The 20,399-nt window shown below is 35.9% G+C and overlaps 1 protein-coding gene across 1 annotated transcript in view; it reads left to right on the top strand.

Moving 5' to 3' along the window:
- Nucleotides 1-20,399, top strand: part of LOC309857397 (phosphatidylinositol 3,4,5-trisphosphate 3-phosphatase TPTE2-like) — a gene marked incomplete at its 5' end in the record, with an annotated part of 53,085 nt that overhangs the window by 7,431 nt on the left and 25,255 nt on the right. The window contains 3 exons of the mRNA XM_082750111.1: nt 16,624-16,684; nt 17,714-17,795; nt 17,899-17,987. Of these exons, the coding sequence (XP_082606237.1) occupies nt 16,624-16,684; nt 17,714-17,795; nt 17,899-17,987 (232 nt within the window). The remainder of the gene's footprint in view (nt 1-16,623; nt 16,685-17,713; nt 17,796-17,898; nt 17,988-20,399) is intronic.

Consider the following 20,399-nt stretch of genomic DNA (forward strand, 5'->3'; position numbering starts at 1 on the left):
GGAAATTCAACTTAAAACCACATTGAGATACCTCCTTACACCAGATAGAATGGCAAAAATTGACAAGGCAGGAAACAACAACAGAGAAAGGGGAACCCTCTAACACTGTTGGTCGGAATGTAAGTTGGTACAGCCACATTGGAAAACAGTATGGAGGTTCCTTTATTAAAAATAGAGCTACCCTATGACCCAGCAGTTGTACTACTGGGCATTTACTCCAAAAATACTGATGTAGTGAAAAGAATGGGTACATGCACCCCAGTGTTCATAGCAGCAATGTCCACAATAGCCAACCTATAAGGAGCTGAGATGCCCTTCAACAGATGAGTGGATAAAGAAGATGTGGCTCAAATATACAATGTAAAATTACTCGGCCATCAAAAAGGATGAATACCCATCATTTGCATCAACATGGTTGAAACTGGAGGGGATTACACTAAGTGAAATAAGTCAAGCAGAGAAAGACAATTATCATATGGTTTCACTTATATATGGAACATAAGGAATAGTGTGGAGGACATTAGGAGAAGGAAGGGAAAAATGAAGTGGGGGAAATCAGAGGGGGAGATGAACCATGAGAGTCTAGACTCCAGGAAACAAACTGAGGGTTTCAGAGGGGAGGGCGGGTGGGGGAATGGCTTAGACTGGTGATGGGTATTAAGGAGGGAATGTATTGCACCGAGCACTGCGTTATACACAAACAATGAACCACAGAACACTACATCAAAAAATAATGATGTACTGTATGGTGACTAACATAACATAAAAAAGAAAAGGTAGGCTAGGCTAAGTTATGATGTTGGGTAGGTTTCGTGTATTAAATGTATTTTTTACTTTTAATATCTTCAATCAAAAAGGGTTTATTGGGAACTAACCCCATCACAAGTCAAGGAATATATGTAGTCAGAAAGAAACTGCCTTGAGAGAGATGAACTCAGTGATTATCAATTGAAAAAAAAGTATCGATTTTATTCATCTCTTAGACAAACAGAAAAATAAAACATTTTTCCCCATGGAATAACATGTATATAATGATATAAATGTATATTATACATAATTTTATAATTTATAATGATATAAATGTATATTATACATAAATATACAGTGTACAATAATATATTATATATTAACTAATAGTCATAAATATATAATTTGATATTACTATAATAGGATAATATATTTCCCTCTTAGAGTAGTACATGTTTAAATATGTATCATATATTATGTAGTATGTAATTTATATGTAATTTACAATTACATGTAAATTATATGTAGTATATTCTATTTATAAATACATATTGCATATATATTTATGTATATACTAATCTCCTAAAAACACAAAAATAACATTTTCCCCTTAGGATAATATACGTGTATTTATATGTAATATATGTTAAACTACACAATATAGGATATATAATTATGTATATAAAATATGGAGTTATATACAATACATTTAGTATAAGTTATATAAATATACATTTCGTTTATGGACATATATAAATTAATCTTTTATAGAAGCAGGAAAACAAAACCTAGAAAAATAGATGTATATTTAGATATAGTTATATTTAACTATATTTTTATATTTATATATAAAAATTAAACATATATATATATTAACATGTTCCTATAATCAAATTTAATATACACAGTATATATTTTATATAAGTACATATTTTTAGTTTATACATTATGTGATTATATTATAAATTCTATAAATTTATAAACTAGATAATTTATAATATATCATTGAGTTGTATACTATACATAATAGTTTTTATATAATCATATAACATGTTATATATTTTACATAAAACATATTATATTGAATGGTATATTATGTATATTATATATTACATGGCATATACTATATTACATATAAACACATATTATTCTAAGGGGATAAATTTTATATTTTCCTGTAAGAGATCAATATAGGTAATATGTATTTATAAGTAGTATGGAACTAACACAAAGACATATAATTCATATGGTAAAATGTTGAAACTGACCAAAATATGAAAACTGCTAAAGCTGTCAGAAAAAGACAAGACAAAAAGCTTTTGTGTATATCTATAAACTAAAGGTGACACTCTCTAAAGGTTTAAAAATTGTTATTGCTACTTCCATTTAAAAATTTTTTATAGGGGTATCTGGGTGACTCAGTTGGTTAAGTGTCTTACTCTTGGTTTTGGCCCAGGTCATGATCTCAGGGTCCTGGGACTGAACCCTGGGTCAAACTCTGGGCTCATGGAGGAGCTGGCTTGAGGGTTCTTTCCATCTCCCTCTGCCCCTTCCACCACTCATGCATGTGCACACTCTTGCACTCTCTCCCTGTCTCAGATAAAAGCTTTTCTAAAAATAAAATAAAAAATTTAATTCTAAATAAAAAAAAAAACTATATACAAACCAAAATTTAACCGGAGGCCCCAGCCCCCTCCAAAAAAAAAAAAAATCAGTACTAAGCAAGACCCAGAACAGTTCATAATTTACAGTTCTGCATGAACAACTCTCTTAGGACTTATCCAATAATGTACTCTATTTTACAATCTGCTTATCTTGTAAAACTAATTTTGCCGACTTTCTTTCATTAAAATTTCATACAGTGTAAAAGTAGAACTGTACGTAAATAATCCATCTAGAACTTCTGTAACATCGTCATTTTTTTCTGTAGATGATTCTGAGATTGTCTCATTTTACTGGTATTGGACCTTACTCATTCTTTTGACTCCTGGCAGTTAGAACTACTGCTTCCAAGGCCTGTATTTTCACTGCCTTCAGGAAATAAATCTTTCTCAGCTTGAAACAGATGAGGTTCATCCATTTGATTATTTTTCCTCAGAAGTTTCATCTCTTCATTCATAGTTAAATTTTCCCAGTCAACATTGAGTATGATCTTTATTTCCTTTATCTGTTTGATCTTCTTTTTCTAGCTCCTTTAGATATAAGGTTAGATTGTGTATCTGAGACTTCTACTTGAGGTGGGCCTGTATTGCTCTAAACTTCCCTCTTAGAATAGCTTTTGGTGCACCCCAAAGATTTTGAAACATTGTGTTTCATTTTCACTTGATTTCCTCTTTGTCTTTTGTCTTTTGTCTTTGTTTTTGTCCCTTTGTCTTTTCCTTTTTATCTTTTGATTTACTCTTTAATTTCTTGATTGACCTGTTCATTGTTTAGTCCATGTTATTTAATCTCCATGTATTGGTGATCTTTCCAGATTTCTTCTTGTTGTTGATTCTTAGTTTCATAGCTGTAGTCAGAAAAGATGCCTGCTATGACTTGGATCTTTGTGAATTTGTTGAGACGTGTTTTGTGGTCTAATTTGTTCTCTGTTCTGGACAACATTCCATGTGTCCAGAATGTATATTCTGCTGCTTCAGGATGGAATGTTCTAAATGTATCTGTTAATTCAATATGGTCCCATGTGTTATTCAAAGCCATTGTTTCCTTGATGATTTTCTGTTTGGATGACCAGTCTATTGATGTAAGTGAGGTGTTAAAGTCCTCTACTACTATTGTATTACTCTCAGTTACTTCTTTTATGTTTGTTATTACACGCTTTATGTATTTAGGTACGTAAATATTTACAATTGTTATATCTTCCTGTTGTATTGTTTGATTTATGATTATATAGTGTTCTCTTTGTCTCTTGTTACAGTCTGTTTTAAACTCTATTTTGTTTGACATAAGTATTGCTATCCCGGCTTTCTTTTCACATCCATTTGCATGCATTCTCCATCTCTTCACTTTCAATGTGCATGTGTCTTTAGGTTTGCAATGAGGCAGCATATAGCTGGGTCTTGGTTATTTTTTCCCATTCCATCTCTCTATGTCTTTTGATTGGAGCATTTAGTCCATTTACATTCAAAGCAATTATCGATGGATATGTATTTGTCATTGTTACTTGTTTCATAGTTGTTTTGGTAGTTCTCTCTTTCTTTCCTGCAGAAGATGTAACATCTTCTGCATATAATAGACCATATTGAGTCAATGGTCACTTAAGTTTGAATTCATTCTTTACTCCTTTCCTCTCCACAATTTAGGTATGTGGTGTCATACTTTACTTTTACTTTCTCAGTATGCTCACTGTTTTTTATAGTTATACTTACTTTAACTGCTTTTGTGCTTCCCACTTTTCTTACTCCTGCTGATTTTTGAAATTCCATGTTTTAAGCCCAATTGGTTGTAAGAACTCACAAAATTAGGCCCTTCTGGTTTTCAAAGTCAAATGTAATGGGGATTCATCTTCCCTACATGGGGTCCCTGATGTGGAGGTTTGTTTTTCACCCCTCACCATGCCTGCAGCACCCCTCCCTCTTGCAGACAGTTGTATGGTTCTCTTTAGCTCCAGACCATGTCTCTGTCCTTACTACCCTCTTTCAGTGGCCCCTTCTCTACATTTAGCTGTGGAGTTTGTTCTGTCAGTCTCCGTGTCATTTTTTGGGTTATTTACACTGATGCATTTATTTAGTTTTATCTGTGTGAGGCGATGAGCTGAAAGTCTTCCTATTCTACCATCTTCCCCAGGAGTCTTTGATATTATTTTAAATGGTATTTTAAAGTTTTGTTTTCTTATTGGCTGCTGTAATATCTATATATCTATAAATCTATATCTATATATCTATAATTCTATATATATCTATATAGATATAGATATCCAGTACACTTCATAAATTCATACATTCAGCAGACACACAAGAAGATACTCAACATCATCCATGACCAAGGAAAATGCAAATCAAAACCACAATAATACCTCACACCTCTCAGAATGGCTAAAATCAACAACACAAGAAACAACAGGTGTTCGTGAAGATGTTGCAAAAAGGAACCCTGTGCACTGCTGGTGGGAATGCAAACTGGTTGCAACCACTGTTGAAAAGAGTGTGGAAGTTTCTCCAAAACAAAAATTAGACATATTCTGTGATCCAGGTATTTACCCAAAGAAAACAAAAGACACTAATTCAAAATGATACATCTAGGTTCATCCATGTTGTTGCAAACGGCAGGATCTCATCTTTTTTATGGCTCAATAATGTTCTTTGTGTATATATACCACCTCTTCTTTAGCCATCCATTTTGATGGACACTTGGGTTGTTTCCATATCTTGGCTTTTGTAAATATTGATGCAGTAATGGTGTACCATAGAGGTACAGATACCTTTGTGAATGAGTATTTCTGTTTTCTTTAGGTAACCCAATAGTGAAATTACTGGATCATATGGTAATTCTATTTTTATTTTTTTTCAAGAACCTCTGTACTGTTTTCCACAGTGGGTGTACCAGTTTGCATTCCTACCACCAGTGCACAAGGGTTTCTTTTTCTCCATACCCTCACCAACACTTATTTCTTATCTTTGATTTTAGCCATTCTGACAGGTATAAAGTGATAGCTGATTGTGATTTTGATTTGCATTTCCTTTTCCTCTTTTCATGTCTGTGTTTGCCATCTCTATATCTTATTTGAAAAAAATGTCAATTCAGAGGAAAAAGTCTATTCAGGTTTTCTGCCCATTCTTAATTGAATCATATTTTGGGGGGTGTTGACTTGTATAAGTCCTTTATATTTTGAGTATTAACTCCTTATCAGATATATCATTTGCAAATATCTTCTTCCATTCAGAAGGTGGATTTTTAGTTGTGTTGGTGGTTTCCTTCACCATACAAAAACTTATCTGGAATAGTCCTAATAGTTTATATTTACTTTTGTTTCCGTTGACTGAGGACACATATCTAGAAAGATGTTGCAATGGCTGATGTCAAACAGTTTACTGCCTATATTTTCTTCAAGAAGTTTTATAGTTTCAGCTCTCACATTTAGGTCTTTAATCCAGTGTATTTATTTTTGTAGCAAAAAGAAACAAAATGATCATTCTTTTGCATTCTTTTAGCTGTCCAGTTTTCTCACCACCACTTATTGAAGAGACTATCTTTTCCCCTAGTGTACATACAGTCTTGTCTCCTTTGTCCTAGATTAATTTTCCCTATTAGTGTCGGCTTATTTCTGGGCTCTCTAATCTGTTCAGTATGTCCATTTTTGTACCAGTACCATACCTTTTGATTACTATAGCTTTATAATATATCTCATAATCTGGTTTGTCTTCAAATTCTTTCATCAGCATTTTATAGTTTTCAGAGCACAGATCTTCTACCTCTTTTGTTAAGTTTATTTCTAGGTTATTTTATTCTTTTTGGTGCAATTGTAAATAAAATTGTTTTCTCTTTCTGATACTTCATTATTAATGTACAAAAAAAAAACAATTTCTGTGCATTAATTTTGTGTCCTGAAACTTTACTGAATTCATGTATTCTAATTGTTTTTTATTAGGGTTTTAGGTTTTTCTCTGTATAATATCATGTAATCTGCAAATAGTGACAGTAACTTCTTCCTTACCTAATTGGATGCTTTTTTTTTTTTTTTTCTTGTCTGATTGCTGTGGTTAGAGCTTCCGGGGGTATGCTGAATAAAAGTGGTTAAGAGTGGGCATCCTTGTCTTGTTTCTGATCTTAGAGGGAAAACTCTCAATTTTTCACCATTGAGTATGACATCAGCTGTGAGTTTGTCATATATGACCTTCACTGTGTTGAGGTATGTTCTTTCTAAACCCATTTTTTGGAGAGTTTTATCATAAATGGATGTTGAATTTTGTCATATGCTTTTCTGCATCAGTTGAGATGATTGCATGGTTTTTATACTTCATTTTGTTGACTCGGGGGATTGATTTGCAAATATTGAGCCTTTCTTATGAACCTGGAATAAATCCCACTTGATCATGGTGAATGTTCCTTTTAATATATTGTTAAATATGATTTGCTAATATTTTCTTGAGAATTTTTGCTTCTGTGTTCTTCAGTGATAATGTTTTATAGTTTTTTTTTTTTTGTAGTGTGTTTGTCTGTTTTGGTATCAGGGTAATGCTGGCCTCATTAGGCTGTACTTCAAAGCTATAGTTTCTTTGCTATTGTTTTGGAATAGATTGAAGACAATAGGTATTAACTCTTTTTTAAATATTTGGTAAATTCACCTATGATCTGTCTGATCCTGGAATTTGTTGGGAGTTTTTTGATTAGGAATTCAATTCTGTCAGCAATAATTTGGTTTTCAAATTTTTATGTCTTCCTGATTCAGTTTAGGATGACTGTATGTTTCAAGCAGTTCATCTATTTTTTTCTAGGTTATCTGATTTTTTGACATATAATTTTTTTCTGGTACACTCTTATACTCTTTCGTTCCTCTATGGTGTTCTTTGTTAACTTTTCTGTCTCTGGTTTCATTCAGTTCCTTTTGTTTTCTTCTCCTTATCAGTCTGCTAAAGATTTATTGAATTTTTTATGTTTTGAAAGAATTGGTTCTTTATTTCATTGGTCTTTTCTTTTTTCTTTTTTTTTTTTAAAGATTTTATTTATTTGACAGAGAGAAATCACAAATAGATGGAGAGGCAGGCAGAGAGAGAGAGAGAGGGAAGCAGGCTCCCCACGGAGCAGAGAGCCTGATGCGGGACTCAATCCCAGGACCCTGAGATCATGACCTGAGCCGAAGGCAGTGGCTTAACCCGCTGAGCCACCCAGGCGCCCCTCATTGGTCTTTTCTATTCTTAAAGACTCTATTTCATTCATTTATGCTCGATTTTTATTAAATCTTTCCATCTACTAATTTTGGGCTTTACTTTTTTTTCTAGTTTTTTTAGGTTTTTAGATGGAGGTTTTTCTTCTATCTTTGGGTTGGCTGGTATCTCTATAAATATCCCTTTTAGGACTTTTCTCTGGGTCTCAAAGATTTAGACTATAGTGTTTTTATTTTCATTTGTCTCCATATATTTTTTAATTTGCTCTTCATTTTCTTTCTTGACTCATTTGTTGCTTGGTAGCATGTTGTTTAATTTCCACCTGTTTGGTTTTCCAATTTTTTTTCTGTAATTGGTTTCTATTTCACCCCATTGTGATTAGAAAATATACACGATATGATTCAATCTTTTTAAATGTATTGAGACTTGTTCTTTGGCCTACCGTGTGATATATCCTGGAAAACATTCTGTGTGCATATAAAAAGAATTTGTATTCTGTTGTTTTTGTGTGTCAAAACAACAGAATATTTATCTGTTAGTTCCATCTGACCTACTGTATTGTTTAAAGACACACTTCCTTATTGATATTCTGCCTGTATGATATATCTATTTAAAAAGTGCTGTGTTGGGGCGCCTGGGTGGCTCAGTGGGTTAAAGCCTCTGCCTTCGACTCGGGTCACGGTCCCAGGGTCCTGGGATCCAGCCCCGCGTCGGGCTCTCTGCTCAGCAGGGAGCCTGCTTCCTCCTCTCTCTCTGCCTGCCTCTCTGCCTAGTTGTGATCTCTGTCTGTCAAATAAATAAATAAATAAATCTAAAAAAAAAGTGTTGTGTTAAATTCCCCTACTATTATTGTATTACTCTTTCTCCCTTTATGGGTATTAATATTTACTTTAAATATTTAGGTGTGCCATTGTTGGGTACATAGATATTTATAATTGTTGTATCATCTTGTTCAATTGATTCTTTATCATTATGCAATGCCCTACTTACTCTCTTGTAAGTCTTAAAGTTCTGCTTTTTGTGATATAAATATTGTCACCTTGGGGTTTTTTTCCACTCCCTTTTGCATGAAATATCTTTTCCATCCGTTCACTTTCAGCCTGAGTGTGTCCTTATATCTGAAATGAGTGTCTTGTAGGCAATGTGTAGTTGTGTTTTGTTTTTTGTCCACTAGGCCACCCTATGCCTTTTGATTGGAGTGTTGAGGGCACTTATATTTAAGTAATTATTTTCAGTGTGTACTTACTGTCATTTTGATTATTTTCTGGTTGTTTTTGTGGTTCTTCTCTGTTAATTCTTGTTCTCTTTACTTAAGATTATAAATTTCTGTAGTGTTATTCTTGACTTTCCTTCTCTTTTTTGTGTATCTTTTATAAGTTTTGTGTTGGTGTTTACCATGAGGTTTATATGCGACATTCTATGTATACATCATTCTATATTAAGTTGATGGTCATTTAAGTTCAAGCACATTATAAAAAACTTTTTAAATCCTTCCTCTGGTTTTGTGTTTATGTTGTCATATTTTACATCTTTTTATAATTTTCTTAATTCTAATTAAGGCCTTTTCTCTTCCACTTTAAAAGGTTCCTTTAACATTTCTTTTAAGCCTGGTTGGGTGGTGATGAACTCCTTTAGCTTTTGCTTGTCTAGGGAACTCCATCTCTCTCTCTCAATTCTAAATAAAAACCTTGCTGGGTAGTTTACTTGGTTGCAGGTTTTTTCCTTTCAGCACTTTGAATATGTCATGACTATCTCCTCTGGGCTGCAAAGTTCCTGCTGAAAATTCACCTGATAGCCTTATGGGGTTTCCCTTTTTGTAACTTTTTGCTTCGCTCTGACTGCCTTTAAAATTCTCTTTATCATTAACATTTGACATTTTAATTATTCTGTGCTATGGTGTGGCCCTCATTGGGTTCATCTTGCTTGGAATTCTATGGTTCCTGAACCCGGATGTTACTTCCTTCCCCAGGTTAGGGGCGTTTTCAGCTATTATTTCTTCAAATATATTTTATACTCCTTTCTCTTCTCCTTCTGGGGCCCCAATAATGCAAATTCTTACTTATTTGATGTTGTCCAAGAGATCCCTTAACCTATGCTAATTTTTAAAAATTCTTTTTTTGTTTTTGCTATTCAGCTATCTTCTAGATCACTTATGTGTTCTGCATTTGCTAACTTATTGTTGATGCCATCTAGTAGTTTTTCATTTCAGTTATTACATTCTTCAACTCTGATTTGTTCTTTTTTTTTCATCTTAATTTTTTATTTTTTATAAACATATATTTTTATCCCCAGGGTTACAGGTCTGTGAATCACCAGGTTTACACACTTCACAGCACTCACCAAAGCACATACCCTCCCCAATGTCCATAATCCCACCTTCTCCCAAACCCCCTCCCCCTAGCAACCCTCAGTTTGTTTTGTGAGATTAAGAGTCACTTATGGTTTGTCTCCCTCCCAATCCCATCTTGTTTCATTTATTCTTCTCCTACCCACTTAAGCCTCCATGTTGCATCACCACTTCCTCATATCAGGGAGATCATATGATAGTTGTCTTTCTCTGCTTGACTTATTTCGCTAAGCATGATACGCTCTAGTTCCATCCATTTTGTCACAAATGGCAAGATTTCATTTCTTTTGATGGCTGCCTAGTATTCCATTGTGTATATATACCACATCTTCTTGATCCATTCATCTGTTGATGGACATCTAGGTTCTTTCCATAGTTTGGCTATCGTGGACATTGCTGCTATAAACATTCGGGTGCATGTGCCCCTTTGGATCACTACATTTGTATCTTTAGGGTAAATACCCAATAGTGCAATTGCTGGGTCATAGACAGCCTCTTCAATAAATGGTGCTGGGAAAATTGGACAGCCACATGCAGAAAAATGAAATTGGACCATTTCCTTACACCACACATAAAAATAGACTCAAAATGGATGAAGGACCTCAATGTGTGAAAGAAATCCATCAAAATCCTTGAGGAGAACACCGGCAGCAACCTCTTCGACCTCTGCCGCAGCAACATCTTCCTAGGAACAACGCAAAAGGCAAGAGAAGCAAGGGAAAAAATGAACTCTTGATTTGTTCTTTTTGTTTTCTATCTCTTTGTGGAAGTTATCCCTGAGTATTTCACTTTTTTCTCTAGACCAGTGAGCACCTTTATGATCATAACTTTAAAATTTTTATCAGGCAAATTGATTAGCTCTGTTTTGTTTTGTTCTATTATTTGAAGCATATTCCTTTGCCTCCCAATTTTTCTTGATTTTTTGTATTTGCTACTATGATTAGAAAAGCTTCTTATCCAAAACTTGAAGGAATGGTCTTGTGTATGGTTGTCCCTTGTGTACACTTGTGTTCCGAGTAACTTTGAGGGGCTGGCTAGAATTGTGGCTTGTGTGATCTGTGGGTACTGGGGCACTCCATGGGAAGGCTGCCCTGGTGGGATGGCCATAACTGAAGTGTGTCTGAGTCAGGTCATTCCTGGAGCTGTCTACATAGAGAGAGCACCCTGGTAGCACAACTGAAGGTGAAGTGGCTATAAGCAGAGGGTCCTAGGGCTCTACACACTGAGAGGACCCTTACAAATTGGTTGAAGTGGGTGAAAGCTATGTGTCCCATGGCTCTCCATGCAGATACAGCTGAGGTGGAGCACAAGCTTAGGGAGGTCCTGGTGCACCCTGCACAAGTGGCACCCCAGCAGGACAGCTGTTTAAGTAGGTGTCAGTGAGGGTGCCTCAGGCTCTCCACACACAACTACTCCCTGGCAGAACTATTGAAGCTGAGGTGGGTGTAGGCCAGGGTGTCTCAAGGTGCTTACTGCAAAGGGCTCCTTGGCAAGTTAGCTGGAGCCAATGCAACTGTGAACCAGGTGGTCCCAGCACATTCTCTGCAGTAAGTGCCCTAGCAAGCTATCTGAAGCCAATGCAGTGGGGGCGTAGAATGTTTCAGGGTGCTTTGCATGCATATGACTTTGATACAATGGCTGGAGGTGTAGTGGGTGCCTAGCAGGAGTGTCCCAGTGTGTGTCATACTAGGGCCATTTTGATAGAATGGCTGGGGCTCATGTGGGCTAGGGGCCCAGGGCTCACTGGGGCTCTATACCAGCTTGGATGTGTAAACCATGCTTCTATCTACACTATCTAGGTAGAAGGGGAGCATGAACTGTGACACTCAACAACCTGTCCAATCTCGAGAGATTTCTAGGAGCTTCCCTAGCATTTGGTGGAGTTCTAGGGCTACATTTTTTTTTTTAAATCCTAGTTGCCCTTTTCAACCATGGCTTAATTTCTTGCCCTAAGGCAGATGAATCTCTAACTGAACCCTCAGTATTGTCCCTCCCCTCTATGGTTCACAGTGTCAGAGGTGGGGCTTCCCTTCATTGCTTTGCCTCCCTCTCTCTTGCAGTTCTCTATGTAGCTTCTTTATCTTATGTTATGCAGAATCTGTTCAGTCATCCTTTAGTTCTTCAGGAGGAACTATTCTATTAATATTTGTAGATTTGGTGTGGCCATGGAGAAGGTGAAGTCAGGGTCTTCCTACATCACCACTGTGGAATGGAATCTCAGTTTTCCTTATCAGCTGCTCTATAATGACCTTACCTCGCTGCTCTCTAATGATCATATGGCCATCCCACCATATACCTGGGGTATGTGGGGTAACTCCTATCTGCTCCATATGTTTTCATCCTTTATTAGGCTAGCCTGGGTATGTTCTTATGTAACGGCAAAAAGGCAAGAGCCAGAGTGGTATCTTATAAAGGTTTTTGAATTTACTTGCTTTATGTCATTCCGTTGACCAAATAAATTCATATGATATAGTCCAATAGGGGAGGATTAAGTATTTGAATCTTTCATGAAATCACTTAAGGCAGGGAAGCTTTTCTATACATGCAAAAAATTAAAAACAATAACTAGTCCATAGTCATAGTTTTGGGACTTGGGCAGTCAAAATCAATTTACAAATGTTCAAAAAGGTCTTAAGGAGAGTGTGAACCACATCTTATCTAGGTTATGTTATTTGTAAGTAAGACATGATTCTACTACTCCCTTGACCAATTTTGAAAAATTTTTCAAACTGCTATTTAATGTGGAAACTACTTTATTCATTCCATAATGGGAATAGTTTGAAGAAATTTGACCAGAACCATTGGATGGATTATGGCACTTTAGGGTAGCCATCTTCAAATTGCCAGAATCCATCTCTAGGGATAGAGCATCCTTTGCCAATATTACTTTTCAGTAGGTTGGGCTGAGAGCTGTGAGGTAATTACAACTTGTTTAAATGGATTCATTTTTCTTTGTAGATTTAGTGGTGATAAATATAAATTTAGCAACACTTAATAGTGGCTAGGGTATTAAAAAGCCACAAACTTCATTAAGTATGTAAAGTCAAAGCAAAGACATTACTCTTGGCTTCTAGAGTTTTCTCTAGACCATTGAGATTTTTTTTTTCAGTTCTTAACACTTATCTCCTTGGGTTATTGACAAAGTTCTAATAAACCATGATCTTTTTACCATTTTTAATAGACATAATAGAAGAGGTGATAAATCATCAGTTTTCATAAAACTCGTGAATCATGAACCACCCCCCAAATCATATCTACTGTCCATATGAATATTTACCTTCCTCTTTTGCTGAGTGTAGGCTTATGTCTGAGCTATTAGTTCAGGTACCTGGGCTGACTGAGAATGAGGCAGTGGAGCTATGCTGGTGCTTACACGTTCAATGATAACAACGTGTAATGGACAGAGCATGTCTTTGTTGTTTTTAGGATGAAAGCCATCTACAAACTAACAAGTTGGACTAGAGGGTGTGAGATTCAGATATCGGCATGATTAATTTCTGAGAGAATGCAAAATGGTCATGTCATTCCCCTTCACTCTTAAGAGGGAATAAATGTGCAGGATTAGACTTTGAACAATGGATAGTAATATGTAGAGCAATGGACAGTAACATGTAGAGCAAACAGTAAGATTTCATATGCAGTAAATTTGCTAATATAAATGTCAAGTGTTTCTGAGAAGTAGCAAGATTGGACATAGGTGGGAATAAGGAAGCAAGCACTATGGTGGAAGTGTCAAGTGTGGCCAGTGCTGCCATGGCATGCAGGCAAAGAGGTTGCACTTTCATCTCCAGATCATGGAATGTGCTAAGATAGACAGTAGCTTCCATTGTAAACTCTTCTGGTTAGTTAATATTTTGTAAACACAGAGAAAGGGTTGGCCTATTTAGGACAAAGTTGGAGGTTATTGCAAAAAGGGTTTCAAAGAGTAGACAGCATTTTTCACTTTCCCAAGAGTTTCTGGAATTGTAAACTTAAGGCTATTGAGAAAAAGAAGATCTACATTACCTACATTGCTAAAAATCTTCTTAGTTATCTTTTAGTTTTTGACCTTGGTACAATTATATATTCTTTATTCTGGTTGAGGACAAAAACTATACATCTAGTCCCCCAAAATGTGGTTTCTTGGCAGAGTTGAACTGTCTTTTTAGATGCTTTTTGTCTCTGTTGAGCTAGTTAGTTTAAGAGGTATTTATAGTCTTCAGGAAACTATTTAGATCAGAAAACATAGCAGCAAGTTATCTTTGTATTGAGTCAAGGATGGACTCTTGGAGAAAATTCAGAACTTGAGATCATTTTTTAAAAACGTATAGAGAAATATGAGGTGATTTTTTAAAAATCCCTAAAACTTAGCCATCCAAGTATTTTTTTAAAGATTTTTATTTATGTATTTGACAGAGAGAGAGAGATATCACAAGTAGGCAGAAAGGCAGGCAGAGGGGGAGGGAGATGCAGGTTCCCTGCTGAGCAGGGAGCCTGATGCGGGGCTCAATCCCAGGACCCTGAAATCATGACCTGAGCTGAAGGCAGAGGCTTAACCCACTGAGCCACCCAGACGCCCCCCAGGTTTTTCATTTTCTTTTTTTTTTTATTAAAAAAGCAAATGCTGAATGTCCGTAAGTGTGATATACTAAGGAAGACTGCACAGAAATTAAATACTGTGAAATGTTTGCTTATTGAGAGAATGAAGGGCAAAACGGTATTCTAATGGTTGTGTGGTATTTCATTAGTGTTATAATCATGCTTGAATGTTGGATAGTTAGGTGTCATTAACATTAATAATGCGGCTGGTGGTGTGTATTATGGAGGGCATGTAGTGCATGGAGCACTGGGTGTGGTGCATAAACAATGAATTCTGGAACACTGAAAAGAAATTTAAAAAAAATATTAATAATGCAGCATCAGAGGCACAAAGGTTTAAAGGCATAAAGCCTTTTCTCATAGGTTCCTAGGAATTAAATACCCTGGTAATGGAGTATGAGTATTTTGGGGATTCTCAATATATATTACCAAATCCAAGGGATTATGTTAGCAATAAATCAAAATCTTTATTTTCATGCCATCTTTGCGAACATTGGATTTTCCCATTTGAAAAGGAAAGGGCTAATTTCATGGGTGAAAATGGGATTTTATTGTTGTTTAGACTTCTCTGTTGGTGAGGTGAACACTTATCTATATAGTTTGTTATGCAGTTAAATTTTCTCTTTAATGAATTTATTTATGTCCTAGGCCCATATATCTATAAGTTGAGGGAGTATTATTTAAATTGTTTTGGGTTACTAGTTTATACTAGTATAACTAGTTTATAGTTAATATTAGACATAGTTCCCATTCACTCCATTTTACTGAAAATGAATCTTGTTTATTGCACTGTGGCATTTTTTAATGGAAATCTCCAATTTTTAAAGTCGAACCTAAATCTGTTGATCTTCCATTGATTCAATATTTTGTTTTTCTTGATCTAAAGAATTGATTAATATGCACTTGAACTTCCTAGAGATATTTGTGGGTTTTTAAAAATCTCTGATTCTTTACTCCATCTGGATTTCATTTTAGTGTAAAGGATCTCATGAAATCTTGATGCATATGAGTCTATTCCCCCATTCCAGCATTTTACAGACTCAGAGTATTTATCTTTTTTATTTACTATTTCCTACTGACAATTTAACCACTTGATCATTTTGATGTTTTTTCTTTTTCTCAATATGAAGCTAGTAAACATTGGTCAGGGTAGTATACTCATCAATTTTTAAGCCTTTTTACAGTCATTTTGTTGTACAGAGACACATGGTCTGTGTGTGTTTCAAATGGATAAATTTGGTAGAAATACTGTATTTGTATGTGATAGTAACTGTACTTTAGGTCACTATTTCTTATTTGAAAAGTTATGCATATATGCATATTTGTGTGTGTGCGTGTATGTGTGTATATATATGCACATACACGCATATGTATTCATTTTAGAAAGTATGCAAAGGTGATCCAAAGTCTCCATATTGCCACCACTGAATTAAAATTTAATATAATGTTTTTTTTTATCATGCATGTATAGACACACAATCATACCACACATTTTTGCATTATTTATTCATTTAAATAGTGCATAGGTTGATGGTAATATCCAGATCATGATCTAAAAAAACTATCTATTTGGGCACCTGGGTAGCTCAGTTAGTTTAGCCCGTGATTCTTGGTTCTGGCTCAGGTCATGATCTCAGGGTTGTGAGATGGAGGCCCACATCAGGCTCCATGCTAAGTGGGGAGTCTGCTAAAGATTCTCTCTCCCCCCCTTCCTATTACTCATGTTCTCTCTCTCTCTTTTTTCTAAAATAAATCAATCTTTTTAAAAATTTTAAAAAAATAACCTATCTATTCAAAAATAGATCTAGATAAGAATCATATATTACTACGAAATCATAATTTTCACCTACTTATGTAAGGCTAGCTAAATGTCTCTGGTAGCTTTAAGCAATGTGTATTTGTAGTAGACTTTATTCAGGTAGTCATGCACAACATTGTGGACTATTTGAAAACCATCAGTGGATAAGCTAGGACTTGGAATGTAGGTACTCTATTCCCTAAATCTCCCCTAAAAGGTGCTAAGTGAAGGACAAGTAAATAAAAGGTAATGACCATTCTGGCTTACTCCTAAGGAATAGCTTATATTGATGCCATATGGATTTATGTATGATATGTGTCTATTTTTTCTAGGAAGTTGTGCGGTTCTTAGATACCAAACATCGAGAACACTATCAAATCTACAATCTATGCAGTATGTACATGGCCAGATATTTTGCTACTATTGATATGAAACAGATCACTACATATAAGGTGATTCAGTCTTCACATTTCATTTAATCATAAGTATTTGGTGGGTGATGGGAAGTGAGTTTAAAAATCTCCATCTTGCATTGGTTCTGTTTTGTAGGGGAAAAAATATCTCAATAGTATAAATGCCCTGTCGGGGAGACAGGAAGCTTAAGTTGAGGCAGAGCCATTTTGGGTAGAATCTGCTCTAGTAGTGTTAGGTTTAGGGAAATACTTCTGTTTTCCCTGCTGGCTTGTGTTTGAAGACAGACAATTCAAAAAATACATTTCCTAATTCACTAGGAGTGGGGTGTGAGGAGAGCAAAACCCAAATATGAAAAAAATCCAAATAGTCAATAAACAAGGGAAAATATGCTCAAAAACAAAACCTGTAGAAAAGAGATTATATCCCCACTTAGTATTCGGTCTTGTTTTTTCCTCTTCCTGTATATTAAGCAGACATTTTCAGGAGGCAAGCATTCTGGTTGGCCACATTTACTTCTGCTCTGTGGTAATATGTGGTAATATGATGAGTAACCTACTATAAAATTAAAAGTAAGGCCTGTTAAGTCCAAATAAGTTGGGTTACTCAAGATGGACAAACCACTGCTATCTCTGTTTTTCAGACCCTTAATATTCTTAAAAGCAACAAGAGCCAGTAAGAAAGCTCCTTTTAATACTGGTTAAGGGGGATGCCTGGGTGGCTCAGTTGGTTAAGCATCTGCCTTTTGCTCAGGTCATGATCCCAGAGTCCTGGGATCGAGTCCCAAATCTGGCTCCCTGCTCAATGAGGAGCCTGTTTCTCTCTCTCCCTCTGCTACTCCCCCTGCTTGTGCGCGCTCTCTCTCTCTCTCTGACAAATAAATAAATAAAACCTTTAAAAAAAAGTTAAGGTGGATAAGGCATTTATAATAAAAAGTAGAACTTCTTCATAACTTGATCATTTACTGTGTTTATTAGGCATATGTATCTGCCTATGTATTATTTATTTTAGGTGAAAGAGCTTATAATCCTAAGTACTTCCATGACAGGGTCCAGCGAATCAAGATTGATGATCACAATGTCCCCAGTCTAAGGTAAATTTCATGCCAAGATGGTTGTCAAAAGAAAGCTAAATATATTGGACTTGATTTTTTGTATGAATTTTAATTCAACTAAAAATTTTACATTTGAAATCAGTGAGATGGTGTCATTCGCCAAGGAAGTGGATGAGTGGATGTCTCAAGATGACAAAAACATCGTAGTGATTCACTGTAAGGGAGGCAAAGGTAAAAATATTTTTTAATTTTTCTTTTTCTAAATAAATATTAATACATTAAAGTACAAGAAGAAGGTACATACTGTTATTAGTATTAATAGTTGTTAAAATTTTGGAAGGGGGGTCGCCTAGGTGGCGCAATGGTTAAGCACTGACTCCTGGTTTCAGCTAAGGTCCTGATCTCAGGGTGGGGAGATCCAGTCCTTCACCAGGCTTTGCACTCAGCACAGAGTCTGCTTAAGTTTCTCTCTTCCCCTGCCCTTTTGCTCCCCACCCTGCTCTCTCTCTTTCTCTCAAATCTCTCAAATAAATGAATACATTTTTTTAAAAAATAGTGAACATTTTTTGATGTTTGCTTCAAAACTAAAGGAAGAGAAGGAAAGGAAGTGGGGGGTGAAAGGTGACTACTAAAGGGAAGAAAATAAGAATAACAAAACTATGAAAGATTGAGCATATTTTTTCTTATTTATTGACAACTTGAGTTTCTTCATTTTTGATTTGCAAAAATATGTATGAAAGTAAAAATGTTTAATTTTAAAATCTGTCAGAGCACATTTAAAAAAAATTTTAAGAAATATATAATGTGTTTTTATCCCTGGGGGTACAGGTCTGTGACTCACCAGGTTTACACATTTCACAGCACTCACCATAGCACATACCCTCCCCAATGTCCATAACCCCACCACCCTATCCCATTCCCACTTCCCTCAGAAACCCTCAGTCTGTTTTTTGAGATTGAGTCTTTTAAGGTTTGTCTCCTTCCCGATCCCATCTTCTTTCATTTTTTCTTTTCCTATCCCCCCAAACTCCCCATGTTGCATCTCCACTTCCTCATATCAGGGAGATCATATGAGACTTGTCTTTCTTCGACTGACTCACTTCGCTAAGCATAATACCCTCTAGCTCCATCCATGTCATCACAAATAGCAAGATTTAATTTCTTTTGATGGCTGCATAGTATTCCATTGTATATATATATACCACATCTTCTTTATCCATTCATCTGTTGGTAGACATCTAGGTTCTTTCCATAGTTTGGCTATTGTGGACATTGCTGCCATAAACATTCGGGTGCACGTGCCCCTTTGGAGCACCACGTATGTATCTTTAGGATACATACCCAGCAGTGCAATCGCTGGGTCATAGGGTAGCTCTATTTTCATTTTTTTGAGGAACCTCCACACTGTTTTACAGAGTGGCTGCACCAGCTTGCATTCCCACCAGCAGTGTAGGAGGGTTCCTCTTTCTCCACATCCTCGCCAGCATCTGTCATTTTCTGACTTGTTAATTTTAGCCATTCTGACGGGTGTGAGGTGGTATCTCATTGTGGTTTTGATTTGTATTTCCCTGATGCCGAGAGATGTGGAGCATTTTTTCATGTGTCTGTTGGCCATCTGGATGTCATCTTTGCAGAAATGTCTGTTCATGTCCTCTGCCCATTTATTGATTGGAGTATTTGTTCTTTGGGTGTTAGGTTTTCTAAGCGCTTTATAGATTGTGGATACCAGCCCTTTATCTGATATGTCATTTGCAAATATCTTCTCCCATTATGTCACTTGTCTTTTGGTTTGGTTAACTGTTTCCTTTGCTGTGCAAAAGCTTTTGATCTTGATGAAATCCCAGTAGTTCATTTTTACCTTTGCTTCCCTTGCCTTTGGCAAAGTTCCTAGGAAGAAGTTGCTCTGGCTGAGGTCAAAGAGGTTGCTGCCTGTGTTCTCCTCAAGGATTTGGATGGATTCCTTTCTCACATGGAGGTCCTTCATCCATTTTGAGTCTATTTTCATGTGCGGTGTAAGGAAGAGGTCCAATTTCATTTTTCTGCATGTGGCTGTCCAATTTTCCCAGCACCATTTGTTGAAGAGGCTGTCTTTTATCCATTGGACATTCTTTCCTGCTTTGTCGGAGATTAGTTGACCATAGAGTTGAGGGTCTATTTCTGGGCTCTCTATTCTGTTCCATTGACCTATGTATCTGTTTTTGTGCCAGTACCGTACTGTCTTGATGATGTCAGCTTTGTAACAGAGCTTGAAGTCCGGAATTGTGATGCCACCAACTTTGGCTTTCTTTTTCAGTATTCCTTTGGCTATTTGAGGTCTTTTCTGGTTCCATATAAATTTTAAGATTATTTGTTCTATTTCTTTGAAAAAAATGGATAGGATTGCATTATATGTGTAGATTGCTTTAGGTAGCATAGACATTTTCACAATATTTGTTCTTCCAATCCATGAGCATGGAACATTTTTCCATTTCTTTGTGTCTTCCTCAATTTTTTTCATGAGTACTTCATAGTTTTCTGAGTATAAATTCTTTGCCTCTTTGGTTGGGTTTATTCCTAGGTATCTTACAGTTTTGGGTGCAGTTGTAAATAAGATTAACCCCTTAATTTCTCTTTCTTCTGTCTTGCTGTTGGTGTATAGAAATG

The sequence above is a fragment of the Mustela nivalis genome (assembly GCF_964662115.1).
Source record: "Mustela nivalis genome assembly, contig: HAP1_SCAFFOLD_688, whole genome shotgun sequence".
Classification (NCBI taxonomy): domain Eukaryota; kingdom Metazoa; phylum Chordata; class Mammalia; order Carnivora; family Mustelidae; genus Mustela; species Mustela nivalis.